The following is a 23,768-nucleotide window of genomic DNA, read 5'->3' on the forward strand; positions in this document are numbered from 1 at the left end:
TTGATGCTAAAATCATCAAAATTTACATTTCACTGGTATGAAAAAAAACTTACCTTTTAAACTTGACAGCCGCACCAGCTTCCTCCACCCATCATAAAGCCTCTTCCTGGGTCTAAAATGAGGAATCCGGCTTCCTCCAATCACGGGTTCGAATCAGACACGGATTCTGCCGGGGGGTGGGGGGGGGGTGGGTTAGAAGCTGTGATTGGAGGATGACCGATCCATCATTTCTGACGTCAGAAATGGCTTTGCAAAGACCGGGGGAAGCTGGAGCGGCTGTCAAGTTTAAAAGGTATTTTTTCACAACAGGAGTGAAATGTAAATTTTGATGAATTAAAGTGCCCCTGTTTTTAATTGAATTTTTAAAAACCGGGCACTTTAGCATCTTTCTGCCATATTATAGAAGCCCTAGTGTAATTTACCTATTCATTTTCCTCTTTAATTTCAAATCAATAGTGGAACAAAACCCCTCGGTTTCTTAATTGTACCTTAAAGGGACAGTCTATTCAAAATTAAACTTTCATGATTTAGATAGGGCATGCAATTTACTTTTATCATCAAATTTGCTTTGTTCTTTTGCTATTCTTTGTTGAAATCTAAACCTAAGTAGGCTCATTTGGTAATTTCTAAGCCCTTGAATGCCGCCTATCATCTCAGTGCATTTTGAAAGTTTTTCACAGCTAGACAGCGCTATAGTCCATGTGTCCTATTGGAAAAAAATGTGCTCACTGCCATAGAGTTATTTATGAGTCAGCACTGATTGGCTAAAATGCAAGTCTGTCAAAAGAACTGAGATAAGTGGGCAGTCTGCAGAGGCTTAGATTAATATAACAGTGTTGGTTATGCAAAACTGGGGCATAGGTAATAAAGGGATTATCAATATATGGTAAAAATATTCTATATATTACAGACCATCTTACATATTTAACCTATCTTAATGTTTTGTCACGTCCCTATAAATGTCTGAAAACTCTTTAAAGCAGTGTATCCATTTGACTGAACTAGGGTCTTTCTATAACATCTGGGCATGTATAATTTTGGTAGGTTGCAAGCTTTAACCCTTTGAGTGCTAATGACGGCTCTAAGCCGTCACAGAGTTTCTCACGCTGGTGCTAATGACGGCTCAGAGCCGTCATGACCACTCTCCCACCTTGAGGGAGATCTGGGGGCTCCTTACTGCTGCTACCCCAGCGATCGTGCCTGTAGAGTGACAGACATCGCCGGGGCTTCACGTAATGCGCGGTGACGTCACGCACAATTACGTGATGACGTCACCGCGCAACTTTATTTATACTTAACAATGTTAAGTATAGGAGGAGGGGGCATGCTGCTTAGAAGCCTGTATCTCAGGCATCAAAGCAGCTAGAGAACCCCAAGACCCACTGTTGGAAAGGTAATCGCCTAACCTTTCCCACAGTGTAAGTCTTGGGGGTCAGTAAAAAAATATAAAAAAGTTTAAATTTTTTTTTTTCAAAAATAAAAAAATCAGAAGAAAATATTAGCACCCAGGTGGGAAATGGCTTAGCAGCCAAAGGGTTAAAGTAAAGGTAAGGTTCGCTATATCGCATTATTGTATTATATAGGCCAGCCTAAATGAATGGCACTTTCATTCATCAATTTTTTTAAATTTAAAAAGTCTGTTTTCGCAGTTTTTACTTACTTTATTTCAAGCTGTAAATTCAACCCGTTTTTTTTTTTTTTTTTTACTTGCTAGTCACGTTTTTCCAGCAGCCAATTGAAATTCTGGCTGTTGGGCGGCCGTCATTCGACGTCATCCCTCTGTTTGACGATCTGCGCATGCGTTCAGATTCTTTTCTCTTCCTTGGAAGACAAGCGCAGTCCTGTTTCGGGCATGCCTATTGCGATTGTTTGTTGTTTCCCAGCAATACGTAGGCTTCTTTCTCCAAACAGCAACAATATTGGAGGCTGAAATCCCTGTATGCGCATGCGTAGTTAGTTTGATCCACGTGAACGCGCCTTTGAGACACATATAGAGCGGGTGGGACCACTCTATACGTCAGACGGTCAGAAATCAGGAAATGGATGATGGGAGGAGTCAGTAACGGCACGGTAGGGAAATATAAATCATGTTTATTCGGTAAATAGATAATGACATGTAGAAAAGAAGTTAGCAATTAGATTGTTTAGGATGTGAACCAATTCAATAGTGTTTATAGATCGTTCAAACTTTACCTTCACTTTAAATCTTCATTTAGTGCCAAAAAAAGAAAACTTAAAGGGACAGTCTACACCAGAATTTTTATTGTTTTAAAGAAAACAGACAATCCCTTTATTACCCATTCCCTAGTTTTGCACAACCAACACAGTTATATAAATACACTTTTTACCTCTGTGATTACCTTGTATGTAAGCCTCTGCAGATTGCCACCTTATTTCAGTTCTTTTGACAGACATCCATTTTAGCCAATCAGAGCTGGCTCACCTGAACTCCATGTGCGTGAGCACACTGTTATCTATATGACACACATGAACTAACACCCTCTAGTGGTAAAAACTGTCAAAATACCCTTTATTTTGGACTAGACTCTCCCTTTAATCTTGAAGTAGTTTACGTTAGATTTTTTTTTTATTTTGGGCAAAACTGCTACTGTTAAAGGAACATTCCAGCCAAAATTGGAATCCTCATAGATGCATTTCAGTTTTGAATAGAAGCATTTTAGTAATATACATGATTAGCAAAAATACTTCAAATAAAATCTATAGCTGTTTCAAATGTGTATTTAAAGGGACATAAAACAAGTTTGGATAGAGACAAAATATAATAATATGTACTTTAAATACTTTACCTGCAAATTAATTCTGCAGTACCTTGCCGTTAACCCTTTCTTTTAAGTTTCCGAATTATACAACTCTAACTCCCTCCAAAGATTTCCTTCTATGGCTATATCTACATCTACCATTGCTTTGGTAGAATGCAGAAGTACACAGTGAATATCTGCTGGAGCATGCCTGGATGCAAATAAGCTGCTGTGAATTACAATGTCTGTATTTCTGATGCTAAACACTGATAAGGGGGTGGATCAGACTGCTCCAAACAGCATGGCTATGTTAGTAATTTTGCTAATGTTTGAAAATGATTTTAAAATAATTGCCAGTAATTTTTAAACATTTTTTTAATGCCAACTATTTTTTTACTTAATTAGCCCTTTTAGGATATACAAAGATCTCAACATGTTTAATGGCACTTTAAGAATGCACAGTGCACCAGCATTTTAAACCCAGCACTTGCTCAGAGAGCCAAGGGTGCTTGTACCATCTGGTAATAACTCAATTTGTTCATTGCTGACATAATACAAGCACCACTGGTGCTCTGAGCAGCTGCAGTATTTAAAATGCTGGCACACTGACAATATCTAGCTATGCTTCACATGCACATGCAGAGAAAAATGTTAACATTAAAGCAGTGATAACTTTTACTAAAAGTATTTTTACCAATACATGTATATTGCAAATATGTTTATTTCAAATATGTAATTCCTCTATGTGCATTTAAATTTTGACTGGAATGTCCCTTTAGATAATGATCCTTACAAAATAGACTCACTCACGTTAAAACAATACCTATATTAATACTTTAAAGAATGATACTTAAAATATATATCAAAGATGTCTATGTATCCCGTAACAGTCTAAAAACATTTTTTTATTAAATGTTTAATAAAATAAAGTAGTTTCTCTAAACTGTCCGGTCAATCTAATTGTAAAGTACTACTTACTAATCTTTTATTTAACCAGTCCATATGGTCATAAGTGAGACTTCCACCAAATTCTTCTGTCAGCTGACAAGGTTCTATGTATCTTGTTAGTTTGTTGCCAGAAACCAAGATTACCTAAGGGGAAAAAAAAAGAATTACCCAAAAATATAAAATAAAAAAAAAGTAGTTGACTGCAACCCAAGGTGTTAAAATGTATAGCAGGTAAGTATAGGACAAGAGTTCTACTTATTAAGAGTATACTTATTATATGAGTCTTCACTAGGAGTATAACACATTCTGCTAACATTCGGCTAGATTACGTGTTTTGCGGTAACAGGGGTGCGGTGCTAACTTGCACTTTATTCTCACCGCTCACTTCCCTACAGCGCTGGTATTACAGGTTTTTATAAACCCGGCATTAAAAGGCAAGAAGTGAGCGTAGAGCAAAATTGAGCTCCACACTGCACTCCAATACCAGCGCTGCTTAAGACAGTGGTGAGCTGGTTATACGTGCTCGTGCACGATTTCCCCATAGACATCAATGGGGAGAGCCAGCTGAGAAAAAGTCTAACACTTGCAAAAAAAGCAGCGTATAGCTCAGTAACGCAGCCCCATTGATTAAAATGGGGAAACACATTTTATGCTTACACCTAACACCCTAACATGAACCCAGAGTCTAAACACCCCTTATCTTACACTTATTAACCCCTAATCTGCCGCCCCCAACATCGCCGACACCTACATATATATTTATTAACCCCTAATCTGCCGCTCCGGACATCGCCGCCACCTACATTATACTTATTATCCCCTAATCTGCTGCCCCCAACATCGCCGACACCTACATTATATTTATTAACCCCTAATCTCCCTCCCCCAATGTCACCGCAACCTACCTACATTTATTAACCCCTAATCTGCTGCCCCCAACGTTGTCACTATTCTAAATTTATTAACTCCTAAACCAAAGTGTAACCCTAACCCTAACCCCCCCAAACTTAAATATAATTTAAATAAATCTAAATAAAATTACTATCATTAACTAAATAATTCCTATTTAAAAATAAATACTGTAAAATAAACCCTAAGCTAGCTACAATATAACTAATAGTTACATTGTATCTATCTCAGGGTTTATTTTTATTTTACAGACAAGTTTGTATTTATTTTAACTAGGTAGAATAGTTACTAAATAGTTATTAACTATTTACTAACTACCTAGCTAAAATAAATACAAATTTACCTGTAAAATAAAACCTAACCTAAGTTACACTAACACCTAACACTACACTACAATTAAATAAATTACCTAAATGAAATACAATTAAATAAATCAAATACTTTTGCGGCTTTGTAGTGTAAAACTTATAACTACTGACTTTAAAATGCGTTCGGAATCTTGACAGGATAGGGTGTACCTCTCACTTTTTGGCCTCCCAGGACAAGCTTGTAATACCGGCGCTATGCAAGTCCCATTGAAAAAAACCTTTACGAAATTTACGTAAGTTGCTTTGCGTTCAGGCCAAAAAAGTGTGCGGTGCCCCTAAACCTGCAAGACTCGTAATAGCAGCGGGCGTGAAAAAACAGTGTTAAAACCTGATAACGCTGCTTTTTCAGCTTACCGCAAAACTCTAGACGTTTAGTAGGTAAAAACTGTCACTGCTTATATAGAAGTAAAGATGCATTCAAACAAATAAAGGGGAACAGAGCAGACATAAGATATACAAAAAAAGATCGGCCTGAGCATGTCACTTCAAATAAAGTGAAATTGATTTATCAGTATAAATCTTCTATGCATTTCATATTGTAGTAGCATGGTGTGAATGTTCATATGAATCCATACTGGAAGATTCGTACAAAAGCAACCCATATGAAGGCAACAAAAAAGGAGACAATTCCTAGCCAATGACTAAGGCTTTCAAAAGCGGCTTGTGAAAAACACTTTGAGTTTACAATTTACGGGAGAATGTTCCTTTGTCTATTTTAACACACAAATAGACATTCAGTGCTTCTACACACTTTTGAAAATCTTTTGTTCTTTTTCTGTGTACATTTTAAGGAGCTGACACAGCAGTTATCTCTGAAAGAGAAGCAGCCTTACTTTGTAAATCAGTGATAGCCAACTGGTGGCCCATGGGCCCTGTGCAACCCTCTGCACAGGAGTGGAATTAGACTAACCAGGGACCCTTGGCAAAAATTAGGGAAGAACCCCTTGAAGCCTCCTGACCTGCCTCTATGCGCTATCCCATCTCCTATGCTCCTCCCTTACCCCATCACCTCCCTGACCTTACCAGGTCCAACAAGACCATTCAGTCTGCACTAGTTTTTATGTCCCCTGGGAAAAAGAAGAACGAAAAATGTGTGCTTTAGAGACTTCTACTGGGTGGGTACAATGGAGAGGGAAGCAGCAGATAGATTCCCTGCATGTTTACCTAAACCTGGCCTGTGCCACTGGACATTTTAATGAAATATACTGTATTGTGTGTTATATAGACATGATGTTATATGCAACCTTTAAGGTTTCTTAAAGGACTACTAAACACAGTAGAATTGCATAATCAATAAATGCATAATAAAAATACAAAGCAAAAGCAAATGAGTCAATTTTTGCTGACAAATGTCAGTTAGTTACATTTTCCTTCCTAATGCATCATGTGACAGCCATTAGCCAATCACAAAATGCATATACGTATATTCTGTGATTCCTGCAGATGCTCAGTAGGAAATGGTGCCTCAGAAAGTGCATATAAAAAGTTAGTGCATATTTAGATAAAGGAAGTGAATTGGAAATTTTAAAATTGTGTGCTCTATCTGAATCATGAAAGTTTAATTTTTACTTTACTCTCCCTTTAAATTTTAATTTAAGCCCCCCATGTGTTAGGAACTTGTCCTAAATGAAGCAGAGAACAATGCTGCCCTGGGAATAATAATATCAATCTACATGTGATTGGGAATCATCCATACCTTCACTGCCAACTAAGAGCAGTGGCATGGAGAACACTCAACTGCAGAAGTGCATCAAGCTTTGCTGGAATAGTACTGCTTCACTTCTCGCTTTTAACCCTTAGAAGGCCACATCATGACTAATGTTACTTTTTTTTTAAACTCCCTACTGGTCACTTTGTGTTTTCAGTAATTATTCAGTATTATGCGTCCTAATAATTTCCACCATTAAGGGAGTTGCGTATTCTTCAATGTGGCTGCCTGCTTAGTGTACTCAAGATGAAACCAAGCATTAAGTAAAATATGCTGAGAACGGCTACAATTCTCATTATCCAACAATGAAAAAAACTAAACTAAACTGGTGCAGAACAACATCATGTGCTATCAAAAAAGTTAAAAACAGAACTAAATCTGGTCAACTAGGATGGTATAAGGGACGAAGTGTAGTCCTGAAGACTACTAGAAAATTTCTACCAACCGAAGTGTGCATAATTAAATAAAGGCACCAAAATACCTTAATTTTAGTTTAAACATTGCCCATTTATTCTAGTAGTTAGTTCAAAGTGTCACTATGACTTATATAGTGCCTTTATATGATACATTAGAGTGTAACGCAGCCTCTCATTCTAGAAGTAAGGTCTAGATGTTCTGTGGCTTAATGAGGTTCATATTTGCATTAAAGTAACATGGTTCGTGATTATAGAGGGTTTTTGACACCTCTCGGAGATTCAGAGTATCCTGGTTTAACCTTTATTACTCTCTTTTGGCAGAGGATTATTTTTAAACATTTTGTTCTACATGTGTTGTCTAAAACTAAAACCATAAAAGGAAAAAAAAACACCACCACTCATTTATTGGACTGGACTCAAACCATTCTACACTACTCAGAATAATACATTTGTTTTATTCATTATGATGATATACCCCACCAATTTCTCAGTGTGAGAACAATAAATACTGTAGTCACTCTGGGAGTCTATAGATCATTCAAAAAGAAAAAAGCAAAGAGAAAAATCTACTGCTATGATTTTGCATTTGGATTTGGTTTAGTTATGTAAATTTACTTTACATAATATGTACTAATATTCTGATTTATTTAAATTGTTTTAAGGGCACTGTTGATGCCTACGCCAGCATACTGTTTCCTGATTTTAATATAAAATGGAATATAGCTAAAAATAGCTACAATACAAATGTGTCTAAAAACAAACAGCAAGGTGTCCCACTGAGAGCAAATCTATTGAAGACCACTTCATTCTCTGCAGGGGTAAAGGACAAATATAATTCTGCAAAAAAATAGTACAGAAATGAAAATAAAATCGGTTCTTATCCAAAAAAGAAGACTTGTGCCTTAATATATTTAAAGGGATAGAACAGCAATGCACTACTGGGACCTAGCTGAACGTATTTAGTGGGCCAATGACAAAAGGCATATCTGCATAGCCACCAATTTCCAGACAGCTGCCAGCTATGCATCCAAACTTCTGGGCCTAGGTATGGTTTTGAAAAAAGGATACGAAAAGAACAAAGCAAATTTGACAGATTTAAAGGGATATAAGACTTCACTTCTATTATCAAAGCTGGCTTTGTTCCTATGGTATTCTTTGTTGAAGAGATACCTAGGTAGGCAAAAAGTAAGAGCGGGGGGTACGTAAAATATAAATTTATTGAAAAATAATGACATTTAAAAATACAAAACAAGTTAGAGTTAGGCAGGCCGGGCTAGTCTTACACGTTTCAGCCCATTGACACCCTTAACCATATACCTAGGTAGGTGTCTAGAGCACTACATGGCAGGAAACAGTGCTGCCATCTAGTGCTCTTTATAATATGTAGCATTCTAAACTGCTGCCATATAGTGCTCCAGGCCCATGCTTGCTCTTGAGCTTATGTCCCTTTTATCAGGAGAACGAAGAAAATTTGGTAACAGAAGTAAATTAGAAAGTGGTTTAAAATTACATGTTCTATCTGAATCATGAACGGAAAAAAATTGGGTTTCATGTCCCTTTAAAATAAATTAAAAAGCCTCTTAAAATCTCATGATATATCTGAATCATGAAAGACTAAATTCTGACTTTCATGCCTCTTTAATAGCAATATAAAAAACTGGCTTTAGCTACATTATCTAATCTATCATGAGAAATGACATCTGGATATTAGGAAATACTGCCAATATGTTATGGTCAATTTAAGACAAATTATCTTGTAGTGCTGGAGGTTTACAAGTAGACAGTATAATATACAGATAACCATTACTATACTTACATTTAGAATGAACTGATAACTAAACAAAAAGCGCACGTTTGTTAGTATGCCTTAAATAGAACAACAAAAATATTGCACTGATCTTAAACACTTTAATATAGGACACAAATAAAAGTTCTGTATTTCTTCATCATTTTGTAACATGGCTTAGACTTTACGCCAAGGGAATCCAGGATTGTGGCTTACCCCAAGGAAAAACAACTGATAAACTCTGTACACATAAAAATGGCCGGATCTGATATTTTACATCTACAGGGAGATCATAATCATAAACTGTTGCAAAATAATATTGATGCAATCAGAGAAGGAGATGTCTGTCACTATATTAAATTCCTCAGGAAAAATGATTTTTAAGGGTAATGGAAGTCAGATCATACATACAAATTAGTGTAAAAAGGATCAGTTATTACTAATGTTCAACTAATATCATGGCATTTGCTACCATAGTTGTTTGCAATGAAAGTCTGAACCTTATAAAAATCAGGATCGGATAGAAGATTCGTTTTTGAAGTTCAACGCAATTAATTTCCGTCTGCTCTTTGTTATTTGCAGGAATAAAAATATAATTAAAAAGATTATCTTACTGCTTCAGCAAACCCAAAAATACATTGCAATCAGCTTAACGATATGAAATCAGATCAGAAGCAATTGTAAGCCGGTATGTTGTCGCCACTGTGTAACCAAATTAATTTCTACCTTTTTAACCAAGGTCAGAACATAGACACTAGGATGTTATATTTTAAAAACAGTAGCATCTATATGAAAAAAAACAGCAGTTGTGAACATGTTTTCACTAGAAAAGTTACCGAAAATACTTTTTTGTGTGTTAAGTAAATGTTATCAAGATAGAATCTGTGAAGTCACACGAAACTGACATATACAATAGCTCTTTGCCACCATTTAAGATTACAGTATAGTTCTTTTGAATGAACCCCCTTTGTTCAATGTGTAAGGGAAACACCCATTTACTGTACATGTGCGACACTAGCCTATTGCAATCCGAATCTATTCTCACCAATGTTAAACCATCTGAATGCCATTTGTAGCTAGGCCTGATGGCATAATAAACATTTTCCTTAATGCCTATGCTGACTCTTGATTTCAAAACATAATTTATATAAGAACTTACCTAATAAATTCCTTACTTTCATGGTGGCAAGAATCCACAGGCTGTTATATATGGGGTATACATTCCTACCAGGAGGAGGCAAAGTTTCCCAAACCTCAAAAGCCTTTAAAAAAAAAACAAAAAAAAAACACCTCACACATACCTCAGTTTCACAAATAGCCAAGTTGTGAGGTGTTTAGAAGGAGTAAAAGCCATAATGAGGAGCAGGAAAAAAGATTTGCTTTAAACAAAAACTAACCCAAAACGGGTGGGAACTCTCGCCACCATGAAATAAATGAAGTTATGTTCTTGTATAAATAATGTTTTCTTTCAAATAGGTGGCAAAAGTCCACTAGCTGTTGCGCATGAGATATAATACCCAAGATGTGGAAGTTCACAAGTAACAAGTAAGAAAGGAAGGGATAAAATAAAAACAGCTATTTTTTGGAAATTAAATCCAAAATGTCTTATGACAAAAGTCCAAATTTTAGGCACAGTTATCAAACTGAGACAACTGCCTGAAGGACCTTTCTACCAAAAGCTGCTTCTGATGAGGCAAAAACATCAAAATGGTGAAATGTAATAAAGGTATGCAGAGAAGACCAAGTAGCCGCTTTGCAAATTTGATAAACTGAAGCCTCATTCTTGAAAGCCCAAGATGTGGCAACCCATCTAGTAGAATGAGCTGTAATTCTCTGAGGCGGAGGCTGACCCGCCTCCAAATAAGCTTTGTGAATCAAAAGTTTCAACCAAGAGGCTAAAAAAAATAGCAGAGGCCTTCAGGCCTTTCTTAGGACCAGAGAAAAACATAAATTATGCTTACCTGATAATTTAACTTCCTTCTGTATGAGGAGAGTCCACAGCATCATTCCTTAATGTTGGGAAATACTGAACCTGGCCACCAGGAGGAGGAAAAGACACCCCAGCCAAAGGCTCAAATACTTCCCCTACTTCAGTCATATTCCAGTCATTCTGCCAAGGGAACAAGGAACAGTAGGAGAAATATCAGGATATAAATGGTGTCGGAAGAGAAAAACAAAATTTTTGGTCCGCCCATCGGAGTATACAGGCGGGGGCCGTGAACTCTCCTCATACAGAAGGAAACTAAATTATCAGGTAAGCAGAATTTATGTTTTCCTTCTTAATATGAGGAGAGTCCACGGCATCTTTCCTTACTGTTGGGAAAACTATACCCAAGCTCTAGAGGACACTGAATGATAACGGGAGGGGTAAAGAAAAGGCGGACCCTAATCTGAGGGCACCACAGCCTGTAAAACCTTTCTCCCAAAAGCAGCTTTGTAGAATTTTGAAAAAGTATGTAAGGAAGACCAAGGAGCTGCCTTACAAATCTGCTCCATAGAGGCCTTGTTATTAAAGGCCCAAGAGGAAGCCACCGCTCTAGTGGAATGAGCTGTAATCCTCTGAGGAGGTCTAAGTCCCGCTGACTCATAAGCTAAGCGTATAACACTCCTCAACCAAAAGGATAAGGACGTCAAAGAGGCCTTCAGGCCCTTACACTTCCCAGAGTAGATAACAAACAAGGAAGAAGTTTGTCTAAAATCCTTAGTAGCTTGAAGGTAAAACTTCAAAGCTCAAACAACATCCAGATTATGAAGTAAACGTTCCTTCGAAGGAGGAGGATTAGGACACAAGGAACCAACCACAATCTCATGATTGATGTTACGATCAGACACCACTTTGGGAAGGAAACCCAAGCGGGTACGAAGAACAACCTTATCCGAGTGAAAGACCAGATAAGGAGGCTCACATTGCAAGGCCAGAAACCCTGAGTGCCAACGCAATAGCCAATAGATAAGCGAATGCATAGGCTCACATGGAGCCCGTTGCAAAAACTTAAGAACAAGATTCAAAATCCAAGGTGGAGCGTTAGATCTAAACACAGGTCTGATCCTGATCAGAGCCTTAATGAAGGATTGCACGTCTCTTGTGCAGCAAAACAGAAAGGGCCAAAATCTGTCCCCTCAGGGAACTGGCAGAAAAGCCCTTCTCCAGACCTTCTTGGAGGAAGGAAAGAATCCTGGCAGCCTTGACTTTATGCCAGGCGAAACCACGCTCTTCACACCAGAACAAGTAAGCTCTCCACACCTTATGGTAGATGCTACGGGTAACAGGCTTACGAGCCTGAATGAGAGTGTCAATAACCCTCTCAGAGAAACCTCTCTTGGCTAAGACAAATCGTTCATTTTCCACGCAGTCAGCCTCAGAGAATCTAGATTTTGATGAACAAAGGGACCCTGTACCAGCAGATCAATGAGACAAGGTAATCTCCATGGAGGAGATGAGGACATCCCCACTAGGTCCGCGAACCACATCCTTCCCGGCCACGATGGTGCAATCAGTATCACTGATGCTTGCTCCTGCTTGATGCGGGCCACTACACAAGGGAGAAGTTGCAATGGTGGAAAAACATTTATGTAAGAACTTACCTGATAAATTCATTTCTTTCATATTAGCAAGAGTCCATGAGCTAGTGACGTATGGGATATACATTCCTACCAGGAGGGGCAAAGTTTCCCAAACCTCAAAATGCCTATAAATACACCCCTCACCACACCCACAAATCAGTTTAACGAATAGCCAAGAAGTGGGGTGATAAGAAAAAAGTGCGGAAGCATAAAAAATAAGGAATTGTAATAATTGTGCTTTATACAAAAAATCATAGCCACCACAAAAAAAGGGTGGGCCTCATGGACTCTTGCTAATATGAAAGAAATGAATTTATCAGGTAAGTTCTTACATAAATTATGTTTTCTTTCATGTAATTAGCAAGAGTCCATGAGCTAGTGACGTATGGGATAATAAATACCCAAGATGTGGAACTTCCACGCAAGAGTCACTAGAGAGGGAGGGATAAAATAAAGACAGCCAATTCCGCTGAAAAAATAATCCACACCCCAAAATAAAGTTTTAAACTTATAATGAAAAAAACTGAAATTATAAGCAGAAGAATCAAACTGAAACAGCTGCCTGAAGTACTTTTCTACCAAAAACTGCTTCAGAAGAAGAAAACACATCAAAATGGTAGAATTTAGTAAAAGTATGCAAAGAAGACCAAGTTGCTGCTTTGCAAATCTGATCAACCGAAGCTTCATTCCTAAAAACCCAGGAAGTAGAAACTGACCTAGTAGAATGAGCTGTAATCCTTCGAGGCGGAGTTTTACCCGACTCGACATAAGCATGATGAATCAAAGATTTTAACCAAGACGCCAAAGAAATGGCAGAGGCCTTCTGACCTTTCCTGGAACCGGAAAAGATAACAAATAGACTAGAAGTCTTTCGGAAATCTTTAGTAGCTTCAACATAATATTTCAAAGCTCTAACTACATCCAAAGAATGCAACAATCTTTCCTTAGAATTCTTAGGATTAGGACACAATGAAGGAACCACAATTTCTCTACTAATGTTGTTAGAATTCACAACTTTAGGTAAAAATTTAAATGAAGTCCGCAACACCGCCTTATCCTGATGAACAATCAGAAAAGGAGATTCACAAGAAAGAGCAGATAACTCTGAAACTCTTCTAGCAGAAGAGATGGCCAAAAAGAACAGAACTTTCCAAGAAAATAATTTAATATCCAGAGAATGCATAGGTTCAAACGGAGGAGCTTGTAAAGCCCCCAGAACCAAATTCAAACTCCAAGGAGGAGAGATTGACTTAATGACAGGTTTTATACGAACCAAAGCTTGTACAAAACAATGAATATCAGGAAGATTAGCAATCTTTCTGTGAAACAACACAGAAAGAGCAGAAATTTGTCCTTTCAAAGAACTTGCAGACCAACCTTTATCCAGACCATCCTGAAGAAATTGTAAAATTCTAGGAATTCTAAAAGAATGCCAGGAAAATTGATGAGAAGAATACCAAGAAATGTAAGTCTTCCAGACTCGATAATATATCTTCCTAGACACAGATTTACGAGCCTGTAACATAGTATTAATTACGGAGTCAGAGAAACCTCTATGACTGAGAATCAAGCGTTCAATCTCCATACCTTCAAATTTAATGATTTGAGATCCTGATGGAAAAAAGGACCTTGAGATAGAAGGTCTGGTCTTAACGGAAGAGTCCAAGGTTGGCAAGTAGCCATCCGAACAAGATCCGCATACCAAAACCTGTGAGGCCATGCTGGAGCCACCAGCAGAACAAACGAACGCTCTTTTAGAATCTTGGAGATCACTCTTGGAAGAAGAACCAGAGGCGGAAAGATATAGGCAGGATGATACTTCCAAGGAAGTGACAATGCATCCACTGCCTCCGCCTGAGGATCCCTGGATCTGGACAGATACCTGGGAAGTTTCTTGTTTAGATGAGAGGCCATCAGATCTATTTCTGGAAGACCCCAGATTTGAACAATCTGAAGAAATACCTCTGGGTGAAGAGACCATTCGCCCGGATGTAACGTCTGGCGACTGAGATAATCTGCTTCCCAATTGTCTATACCTGGGATGTGAACCGCAGAAATTAGACAGGAGCTGGATTCCGCCCAAGCAAGTATCATAGATACTTCTTTCATAGCCAGAGGACTGTAAGTCCCCCCTTGATGATTGACATATGCTACGGTTGTGACATTGTCCGTCTGAAAACAAATGAACGATTCTCTCTTCAGAAGAGGCCACGACTGAAGAGCTCTGAAAATCGCACGGAGTTCCAAAATGTTGATTGGTAATCTCGCCTCCCAAACCCCCTGCGCTGTCAGAGACCCCCATACAGCTCCCCAACCTGTCAGACTCGCATCTGTTGAGATCACAGTCCAGGTTGGAAGAACAAAAGAAGCCCCTTGAACTAAACGATGGTGATCTGTCCACCACGTCAGAGAGTGTCGTACAATCGGATTTAAAGATATTAACTGTGATATCTTTGTATAATCCCTGCACCACTGGTTCAGCATACAAAGCTGAAGAGGTCGCATGTGAAAACGAGCAAAGGGGATCGCGTCCGATGCAGCAGTCATAAGACCTAGAATTTCCATGCATAAGGCTACCGAAGGGAATGATTGAGACTGAAGGTTTCGACAAGCTGAAACCAATTTCAGACGTCTCTTGTCCGTCAGAGACAAAGTCATGGACACTGAATCTATTTGGAAACCTAAAAAGGTTACCCTTGTCTGAGGAATCGATGAACTCTTTGGTAAATTGACCCTCCAACCATGTTCTTGAAGAAAGGACACAAGTCGATTCGTATGAAATTCTGCTAAATGTGAAGACTGAGCAAGTACCAAGATATCGTCCAAATAAGGAAATACCACAATACCCTGTTCTCTGATTACAGATAGAAGGGCACCGAGAACCTTTGAAAAAATCCTTGGAGCTGTTGCTAGGCCGAACGGCAGAGCCACAAACTGGTAATGCTTGTCTAGAAAAGAGAATCTCAGAAACTGATAGTGATCTGGATGAATCGGAATATGCAGATATGCATCCTGTAAATCTATTGTGGACATATAACGCCCTTGCTGAACAAAAGGCAGAATAGTCCTTATAGTTACCATTTTGAATGTTGGTATCCTTACATAACGATTCAATATTTTTAAATCCAGAACTGGTCTGAAGGAATTCTCCTTCTTTGGTACAAGACCCTGTTCCAGAACTGGAACTGGCACAATTACTCCAGCTAATTCTAGATCTGAAACACATTTCAGAAATGCTTGAGCCTTCACTGGGTTTATTGGAATGCGAGAAAGAAAAAATCTTCTTGCAGGAGGCCTTACCTTGAAACCTATTCTGTACCCTTGTGAAACAATGTTCTGAATCCAAAAGACTGTGAATCAAATTGATCCAAATTTCTTTGAAAAATCGTAATCTGTCCACTACCAGCTGTGCTGGAATGAGGGCCGCACCTTCATGTGGACTTGGGAGCTGGCTTTTGCTTTCTGAAAGGCTTGGATTTATTCCAGACTGGAGATGGTTTCCAAACAGAAACTGTTCCTTTAGGGGAAGGATCAGGCTTCTGTTCCTTATTCTGACGAAAGGAACGAAAACGATTAGCAGCCCTATATTTACCTTTAGATTTTTTATCCTGAGGTAAAAAAGTTCCTTTCCCCCCAGTAACAGTTGAAATAATAGAATCCAACTGGGAACCAAACAATTTATTACCTTGGAAAGAAAGGGAAAGCAAAGTTGACTTAAAAGACATATCTGCATTCCAAGTTTTAAGCCATAAAGCTCTTCTAGCTAAAATAGCTAAAGACATATACCTGACATCAACTCTAATGATATCAAAGATGGCATCACAAATAAAGTTATTAGCATGTTGAAGAGGTTTAACAATGCTATGAGTATTATGATCTGACACTTGTTGTGCCAAAGCCTCCAACCAAAAAGTGGAAGCTGCCGCAACATCAGCCAAAGAAATAGCAGGCCTAAGAAGATTACCTGAACATAAATAAGCTTTCCTTAAAAAGGAATCAATTTTCCTATCTAAAGGATCCTTAAAGGAAGTACTATCTGCCATAGGAATAGTAGTACGTTTAGCGAGAGTAGAGATAGCCCCATCAACTTTAGGGATTTTGTCCCAAAACTCTAATCTGTCAGATGGCACAGGATACAATTTCTTAAACCTTTTAGAAGGAGTAAATGAATTACCCAGATTATTCCATTCCCTAGAAATTACTTCAGAAATAGCATCAGGGACAGGAAAAACTTCCGGAATAACTGTAGGAGGTTTAAAAAACGAATTTAAACGCTTAGTGGATTTAGTATCAAGAGGACTAGATTCCTCCATCTCTAATGCGATTAAAACTTCTTTAAGTAAAGAACGAATAAATTCCATTTTAAATAAATATGAAGATTTATCAGTGTCAATATCTGAGACAGAATCCTCTGAACCAGAAAAATCATCATCAGAAACAGACAAATCAGAATGATGATGTTGATTTAAAAATTCATCTGAAAAATGTGAAGTTTTAAAAGACCTTTTACGTTTACTGGAAGGAGGAATAACAGACATAGCCTTCCTAATAGATTTAGAAACAAAATCTCTTATATTAACAGGAACATCCTGAGTATTAGATGTTGATGGAACAGCAACAGGTAATGGAATATTACTAATGGAAATACTATCTGCATTAGCAAGCTTATCATGACATACATCACAAACTACAGCCGGAGGGACAGTTACCACAAGTTTACAGCAAATACACTTAACTTTGGTAGAACCAGCATCAGGCAGCGTTTTTCCAGAAGTAGCTTCTGATCCATGGGTCAATCTGAGACATCGTGCAATATGTAAGAGAAAAACAAACATATAAAGCAAAATCTATCAAATTCCTTAAAAGGCAGTTTCAGGAATGGGAAAAAATGCCAATGAACAAGCCCCTAGCAACCAGAAGCAAATGAAAAATGAGACTTAAATAATGTGAGAAAAAAGGTGGAGACAATAATGACGCCCACATTTTTTTAGCGCCAAAAAAGCCGCCCACATTATTGGCGCCCAAAGGCTTTTGGTGCCAAGAATGACGCCACATCCGGTGACGCCGACATTTTTGGCGCAAAACGTAAAAAAAATGACGCAAACACGAACAACTTCCGCCAAAAAAGTCCGCGCCATGAATGACGCAATAAAATGAAGCATTTTCAGCCCCCGCGAGCCTAACAGCCACAGGGAAAAAAGTTAATTTTTAAGGTAAGAAAAAATGTTTTTTTCATATGCATTATCCCAAATAATGAAACTGACTGTCTGAAATAAGGAATATTGATCATCCTGAATCAAGGCAAATAAATGTTTAAACACATATATTTAGAACTTTATATAAAAGTGCCCAACCATAGCTTAGAGTGTCACAAAAAATAAGGCTTACTTACCCAAGGACACTCATCTACATGTAGTAGAAAGCCAAACCAGTACTGAAACGAGAATCAGTAGAGGTAATGGTATATAAGAGTATATCGTCGATCTGAAAAGGGAGGTAAGAGATGAATCTCTACGACCGATAACAGAGAACCTATGAAATAGATCCTGTAGAAGGAGACCATTGAATTCAAATAGGCAATACTCTCTTCACATCCCTCTGACATTCACTGCACACTGAGAGGAAAACCGGGCTCCAGCCTGCTGCGAAGCACATATCAACGTAGAATCTAGCACAAACTTACTTCACCACCTCCACGGGAGGCAAAGTTTGTAAAAACTGATTTGTGGGTGTGGTGAGGGGTGTATTTATAGGCATTTTGAGGTTTGGGAAACTTTGCCCCTCCTGGTAGGAATGTATATCCCATACGTCACTAGCTCATGGAATCTTGCTAATTACATGAAAGAAAAAGAAAATGGGATTGAACCTCCAAGGCACTGCTAATGCATCTATTAGCAACGCCTGAGGATCCCTGGACCACGACCCATATCTGGGTAGCTTGGAGTGGAGCCGGGATGCCATGAGATCTTTCTTCGGCGTCCCCCATCTGTTGCAAATCTCCGCAAACACCTCGGGATGGAGAGACCATTCCCCCGGATGAACGGATTGTCTGCTGAGGAAATCCGCTTCCCAGTTGTCCACACCCGGAATGTGGATCGCTAACAGTGAGCAGTGGAGGGCCTCCGCCCATACTAGAATCCAAGATACTTCCCTCATTGCTAGGGAGCTCCTTGTTCCCCCTTGATGGTTGATTTAAGCCACCGAGGTTATGTTGTCTGATTGGAATCTGATAAACTGGGATGAACCCAAGAGAGGCCAAGCCTTCAGAGCATTGAAGATCGCTTTATGTTCCAAAATGTTGATCGGGAGGAGAGATTCCTTTAGAGTCCACAGGCCCTGTGCCTTCCTGGCATCCCAAACAGCTCCCCATCCTGATAGACTTGCATCCGTAGTCACAATCTCCCAGGATGGTCTCAAGAAGGATGTCCCTTGGGACAGGTGATCTGGACAGAGCCACCAGGAGAGCGATTCTCTTGACCAGTTGTCCAGAGAAATCTGTTGTGACAGATCCGAATGATCGCCGTTCCACTGTCTCAGCATGCACAGCTGAAGTGGTCTGAGATGAAATCTGGCTAAAGGAATGATGTCCATACAGGACACCATGAGGCCAATCACCTCCATACACTGAGCCAGAGAGGGCCTTAAGGAGGTCTGGAGGGCAAGACAAGTGGAAGTTAGCTTGTAACGTCTATGGTCTGTAAGGAATATCCTCATGGTTATGGAGTCTATTATAGTACCCAGGAAATCCACCCTGGTACTGGGAATAAGAGAAGTCTTTTCTAAGTTTATCTTCCATCCATGAGATCGAAGAAGAAATAGAAGATCTTTTGAATGGTCCTCTGCCAGACGACAGGATGGTGCTTGAACCATAATGTTGTCCAAGTATGGCGCTAGTGCTATACCTCTGGTTCTGGCCACTGCCAGCAGAGCCCCCAGAACCTTTATAAAGACTCTTGGAGCAGTAGCTAGACCAAACGGCAGTGCAATAAACTGGAATTGCTGGTCCAGAAATGCAAACCTTAGGAACTTGAAGTGTTCTTTGTATATAGGAACGTGAAGGTAAGCATCCTTCAAATCTATCGTGGTCATGAACTGTCCTTCCTGAACTAATGGAAGGATGGACCTTATTGCCTCCATCTTGAACGAGGGGACGGATAGGAATTTGTTTAAACACTTTAGGTCCGGAATCGGGTGGAATGTTCCCTCCTTCTTAGGGACCACAAACAGGAGACTCCCCACACACCCCAGAAAGGCTTCTCTTTTTTCTGACCTTGAAGACAGGTTTGACAAGAGGAATCTGCCCCTAGGTGGATGAGATTTGAAACCTATCCTGTATCCCTGAGCGATGACCTTCAGGACCCACGGATCCTGCACATCCCCAAACCAAGCATCCGAAAAGAGCGATAGTCTGCCCCCCTACCAGATCCATAGCCGGATCAGGGGCTGCCCCTTCATGCCGACTTTGTCTCGGTAGGTTTCTCGTTTTGCTTGGACTTATTCCAGGACTGAGCCGGCTTCCAAGTCCACTTGGATTGCTCGGGCTTTACGGAGGGCTGCTGATGTTGGGATTTATCCAAACGAAAGGAACAAAAATTAGAACCTTGTCCTTTAGGTTTGTTCTTCTTATCCTGTGGTAAAAACGCACCTTTGCCTCCCGTAACCGTGGAGATAATTGAGTCCAGGCCTACACCAAATAGAATTTTTCCCTTTAATGGGAGGGGAAAAAAGTCTTGACTTCGAAGTTATGTCCGCAGACCAGGACTTCAGCCATAGAGCCCTACGGGCTTGAACAGAAAAACCTGAAGCCTTAGCATTCAGGCAAACAATTTGCATATTTGCATCACAAATAAAAGAATTAGCCACCCTTAAGGCCTTAATTCTTTCTTGGATCACGTTGAGGGGACCCTCCACCTCGATCAACTCAGATAAGGTGTCGAACCAGTAGGTAGCCGCTCCAGCAACAGCCGCTGTCGGTTGAAACAAATATCCTGTATGTTAAAACATCTTTCTTAACAGAGTTTTTATCTTCTTATTCATAGGCTCTTTAAACGACGAACTATCCTCAAGCGGGATAGTAGTACACTTAGCAAGCATGGAGATAGTGCCATCCAACTTGGGGATGGAACCCCACAACTCTAATTGAGAGTTCAGAACCGGGAATAATTTTTTAAAAGAAGAAGAAGGGGAAAATGAAGAATCAAGTCTTTCCCATTCATTCTTAATAATGTTTGCCATCTTTACGGGAACCGGGAAAGTCTGTGGTACAACCCTGTCCTCGTAGACCTTATCTAATTTAGGAATCAAAGGTTCCTTAGGCAATTTAGGTTCTGGGACCTCTAACGTAGCCCAAACTTCCTTTAGCAGAAAGCGTAAATGTTCAATCCTAATTTTAAAGTCTGGTTCCTCCACTGCTGGAGGTTTAGAGGCAGCAGATTCCAACCCAGAAAGAGCATCCTCTGAAGTATCAGAGGCATCTTCATTAGCAGACAATTTTGTATCAGATAAATCCAACAAGCTAGCAGATGACCCCTGGGAAGGATAGCAATGTTTGACCTTTCGCTTGCGCTTAGCAGGGCGAGTTAAAGCACTAAAGGTCGTAGACACTGCCGTTAGTAACTGCTCAATAAAGTCTGGCAGTGAAAGGGCCCCACCAGATGGAGGATTAGGAGTGCTACAGGAAGCTGCATGTGTATTGGGAGATGACTGTAGGGTGCGCACCTCACGGGACGGAGACTCCTCAGAGGTAGACAGCTCAGTGGTACTAAACATATTAACCTTCTTTGACATGATTACATTATCAAGGCATGTGGAATATAATTGAGCAGACGGGTACACCATAGCCTCCTCACAATACAGACAGGTATTAGACTTGGGTAAAGAGGGAGTACCCACTAACGCTTTAGAATCCTCCATAGCTTGCGCTTATAAAGCAAACTATTGAGAAATAAAACAAAACTGCACCTTTATATCCCCAATGGCTGGGGAACTCACCACCTCCTATAACCCAGGGCCAACAGAGAAACCGTATTTGTCTCCAGTAAACCACACGGTCAGGAAAGAAGAAATCAGTGTGACCACACCCGGTCACATGGTGCGCAATGCAGGACCGCCCCTGCTATAGGAAAAGGCGCACCAAGCCTTTCAGGCTGTGCAGCTTACAAAACGAAAGTAAAACCTGAACGTTCCAACATCTGCCTGAGCCTTATCTCACACATGTTGCAGTATAATCGTAATAAATTAAATTATGTGATTAATCCCCCCTGTTCAATAATCCACTTCCGGAGATATTAACCCTTGATTCCATTACAGATAAAAGGAGCCACACTGTGACCCTGTCTTCTTGCATTATCATATGTGTATAAAAACATAATTTATGCTTACCTGATAAATTCCTTTCTTCTGTAGTGTGATCAGTCCACGGGTCATCATTACTTCTGGGATATTACTCCTCCCCAACAGGAAGTGCAAGAGGATTCACCCAGCAGAGCTGCATATAGCTCCTCCCCTCTACGTCACTCCCAGTCATTCGACCAAGGACCAACGAGAAAGGAAAAGCCAAGGGTGAAGTGGTGACTGGAGTATAAATTAAAAAATATTTACCTGCCTTAAAAACAGGGCGGGCCGTGGACTGATCACACTACAGAAGAAAGGAATTTATCAGGTAAGCATAAATTATGTTTTCTTCTGTTAAGTGTGATCAGTCCACGGGTCATCATTACTTCTGGGATACCAATACCAAAGCAAAAGTACACGGATGACGGGAGGGATAGGCAGGCTCTTTATACAGAAGGAACCACTGCCTGAAGAACCTTTCTCCCAAAAATAGCCTCCGATGAAGCAAAAGTGTCAAATTTGTAAAATTTGGAAAAAGTATGAAGCGAAGACCAAGTTGCAGCCTTGCAAATCTGTTCAACAGAGGCCTCATTCTTGAAGGCCCAAGTGGAAGCCACAGCTCTAGTAGAATGAGCTGTAATTCTTTCAGGAGGCTGCTGTCCAGCAGTCTCATAAGCTAAACGAATTATGCTACGAAGCCAAAAAGAAAGAGAGGTAGCAGAAGCTTTTTGACCTCTCCTCTGCCCAGAGTAAACGACAAACAGAGAAGACGTTTGTCGAAATTCCTTAGTTGCCTGTAAGTAAAATTTTAGAGCACGGACTACATCCAGGTTGTGCAGTAGACGTTCCTTCTTCGAAGAAGGATTTGGGCATAAAGAAGGAACAACAATCTCTTGATTGATATTCCTGTTAGTAACTACCTTAGGTAAGAACCCAGGTTTAGTACGCAGAACTACCTTATCCGAATGAAAAATCAAATAAGGAGAATCACAATGTAAGGCTGATAATTCAGAGACTCTTCGAGCCGAGGAAATAGCCATTAAAAATAGAACTTTCCAAGATAACAACTTTATATCAATGGAATGAAGGGGTTCAAACGGAACGCCCTGTAAAACATTAAGAACAAGGTTTAAACTCCATGGTGGAGCAACAGTTTTAAACACAGGCTTAATCCTGGCCAAAGCCTGACAAAAAGCCTGGACGTCAGGAACTTCTGACAGACGTTTGTGTAACAGAATGGACAGAGCTGAGATCTGTCCTTTTAATGAACTAGCAGATAAACCCTTTTCTAAACCTTCTTGTAGAAAAGACAATATCCTAGGAATCCTAACCTTACTCCAAGAGTAACCTTTGGATTCACACCAATATAGGAATTTACGCCATATCTTATGGTAAATCTTTCTGGTAACAGGTTTCCTAGCCTGTATTAAGGTATCAATAACTGACTCAGAAAACCCACGTCTTGATAAAATCAAGCGTTCAATTTCCAAGCAGTCAGCTTCAGAGAAGTTAGATTTTGATGTTTGAAGGGACCCTGTATTAGAAGGTCCTGTTTCAGAGGTAGAGACCAAGGTGGACAGGATGACATGTCCACCAGGTCTGCATACCAAGTCCTGCGTGGCCACGCAGGTGCTATTAGAATCACTGATGCTCTCTCTTGTTTGATTCTGGCAATCAATCGAGGAAGCAACGGGAAGGGTGGAAACACGTAAGCCATCCTGAAGTCCCAAGGTGCTGTCAGAGCATCTATCAGGACTGCTCCTGGATCCCTGGATCTGGACCCGTAACGAGGAAGCTTGGCGTTCTGTCGAGACGCCATGAGATCTATCTCTGGTTTGCCCCAACGTCGAAGTATTTGGGCAAAGACCTCCGGATGAAGTTCCCACTCCCCCGGATGAAAAGTCTGACGACTTAAGAAATCCGCCTCCCAGTTCTCCACTCCCGGGATGTGGATTGCTAACAGGTGGCAAGAGTGAG

At 39.9% G+C, this 23,768-nt stretch overlaps 1 protein-coding gene across 1 annotated transcript in view; it reads right to left on the reverse strand.

Annotated features, from left to right (window-relative positions):
• The window catches only part of SESTD1 (SEC14 and spectrin domain containing 1), a 404,487-nt gene that overhangs the window by 175,719 nt on the left and 205,000 nt on the right, over window positions 1-23,768 (reverse strand). Inside the window, exon 6 of the mRNA XM_053698514.1 lies at window positions 3,738-3,851. Coding sequence (XP_053554489.1) covers window positions 3,738-3,851 — 114 coding nt within the window. The remainder of the gene's footprint in view (window positions 1-3,737; window positions 3,852-23,768) is intronic.

This window comes from Bombina bombina, chromosome 1 (assembly GCF_027579735.1).
Source record: "Bombina bombina isolate aBomBom1 chromosome 1, aBomBom1.pri, whole genome shotgun sequence".
NCBI classification, from domain to species: Eukaryota; Metazoa; Chordata; class Amphibia; order Anura; family Bombinatoridae; genus Bombina; species Bombina bombina.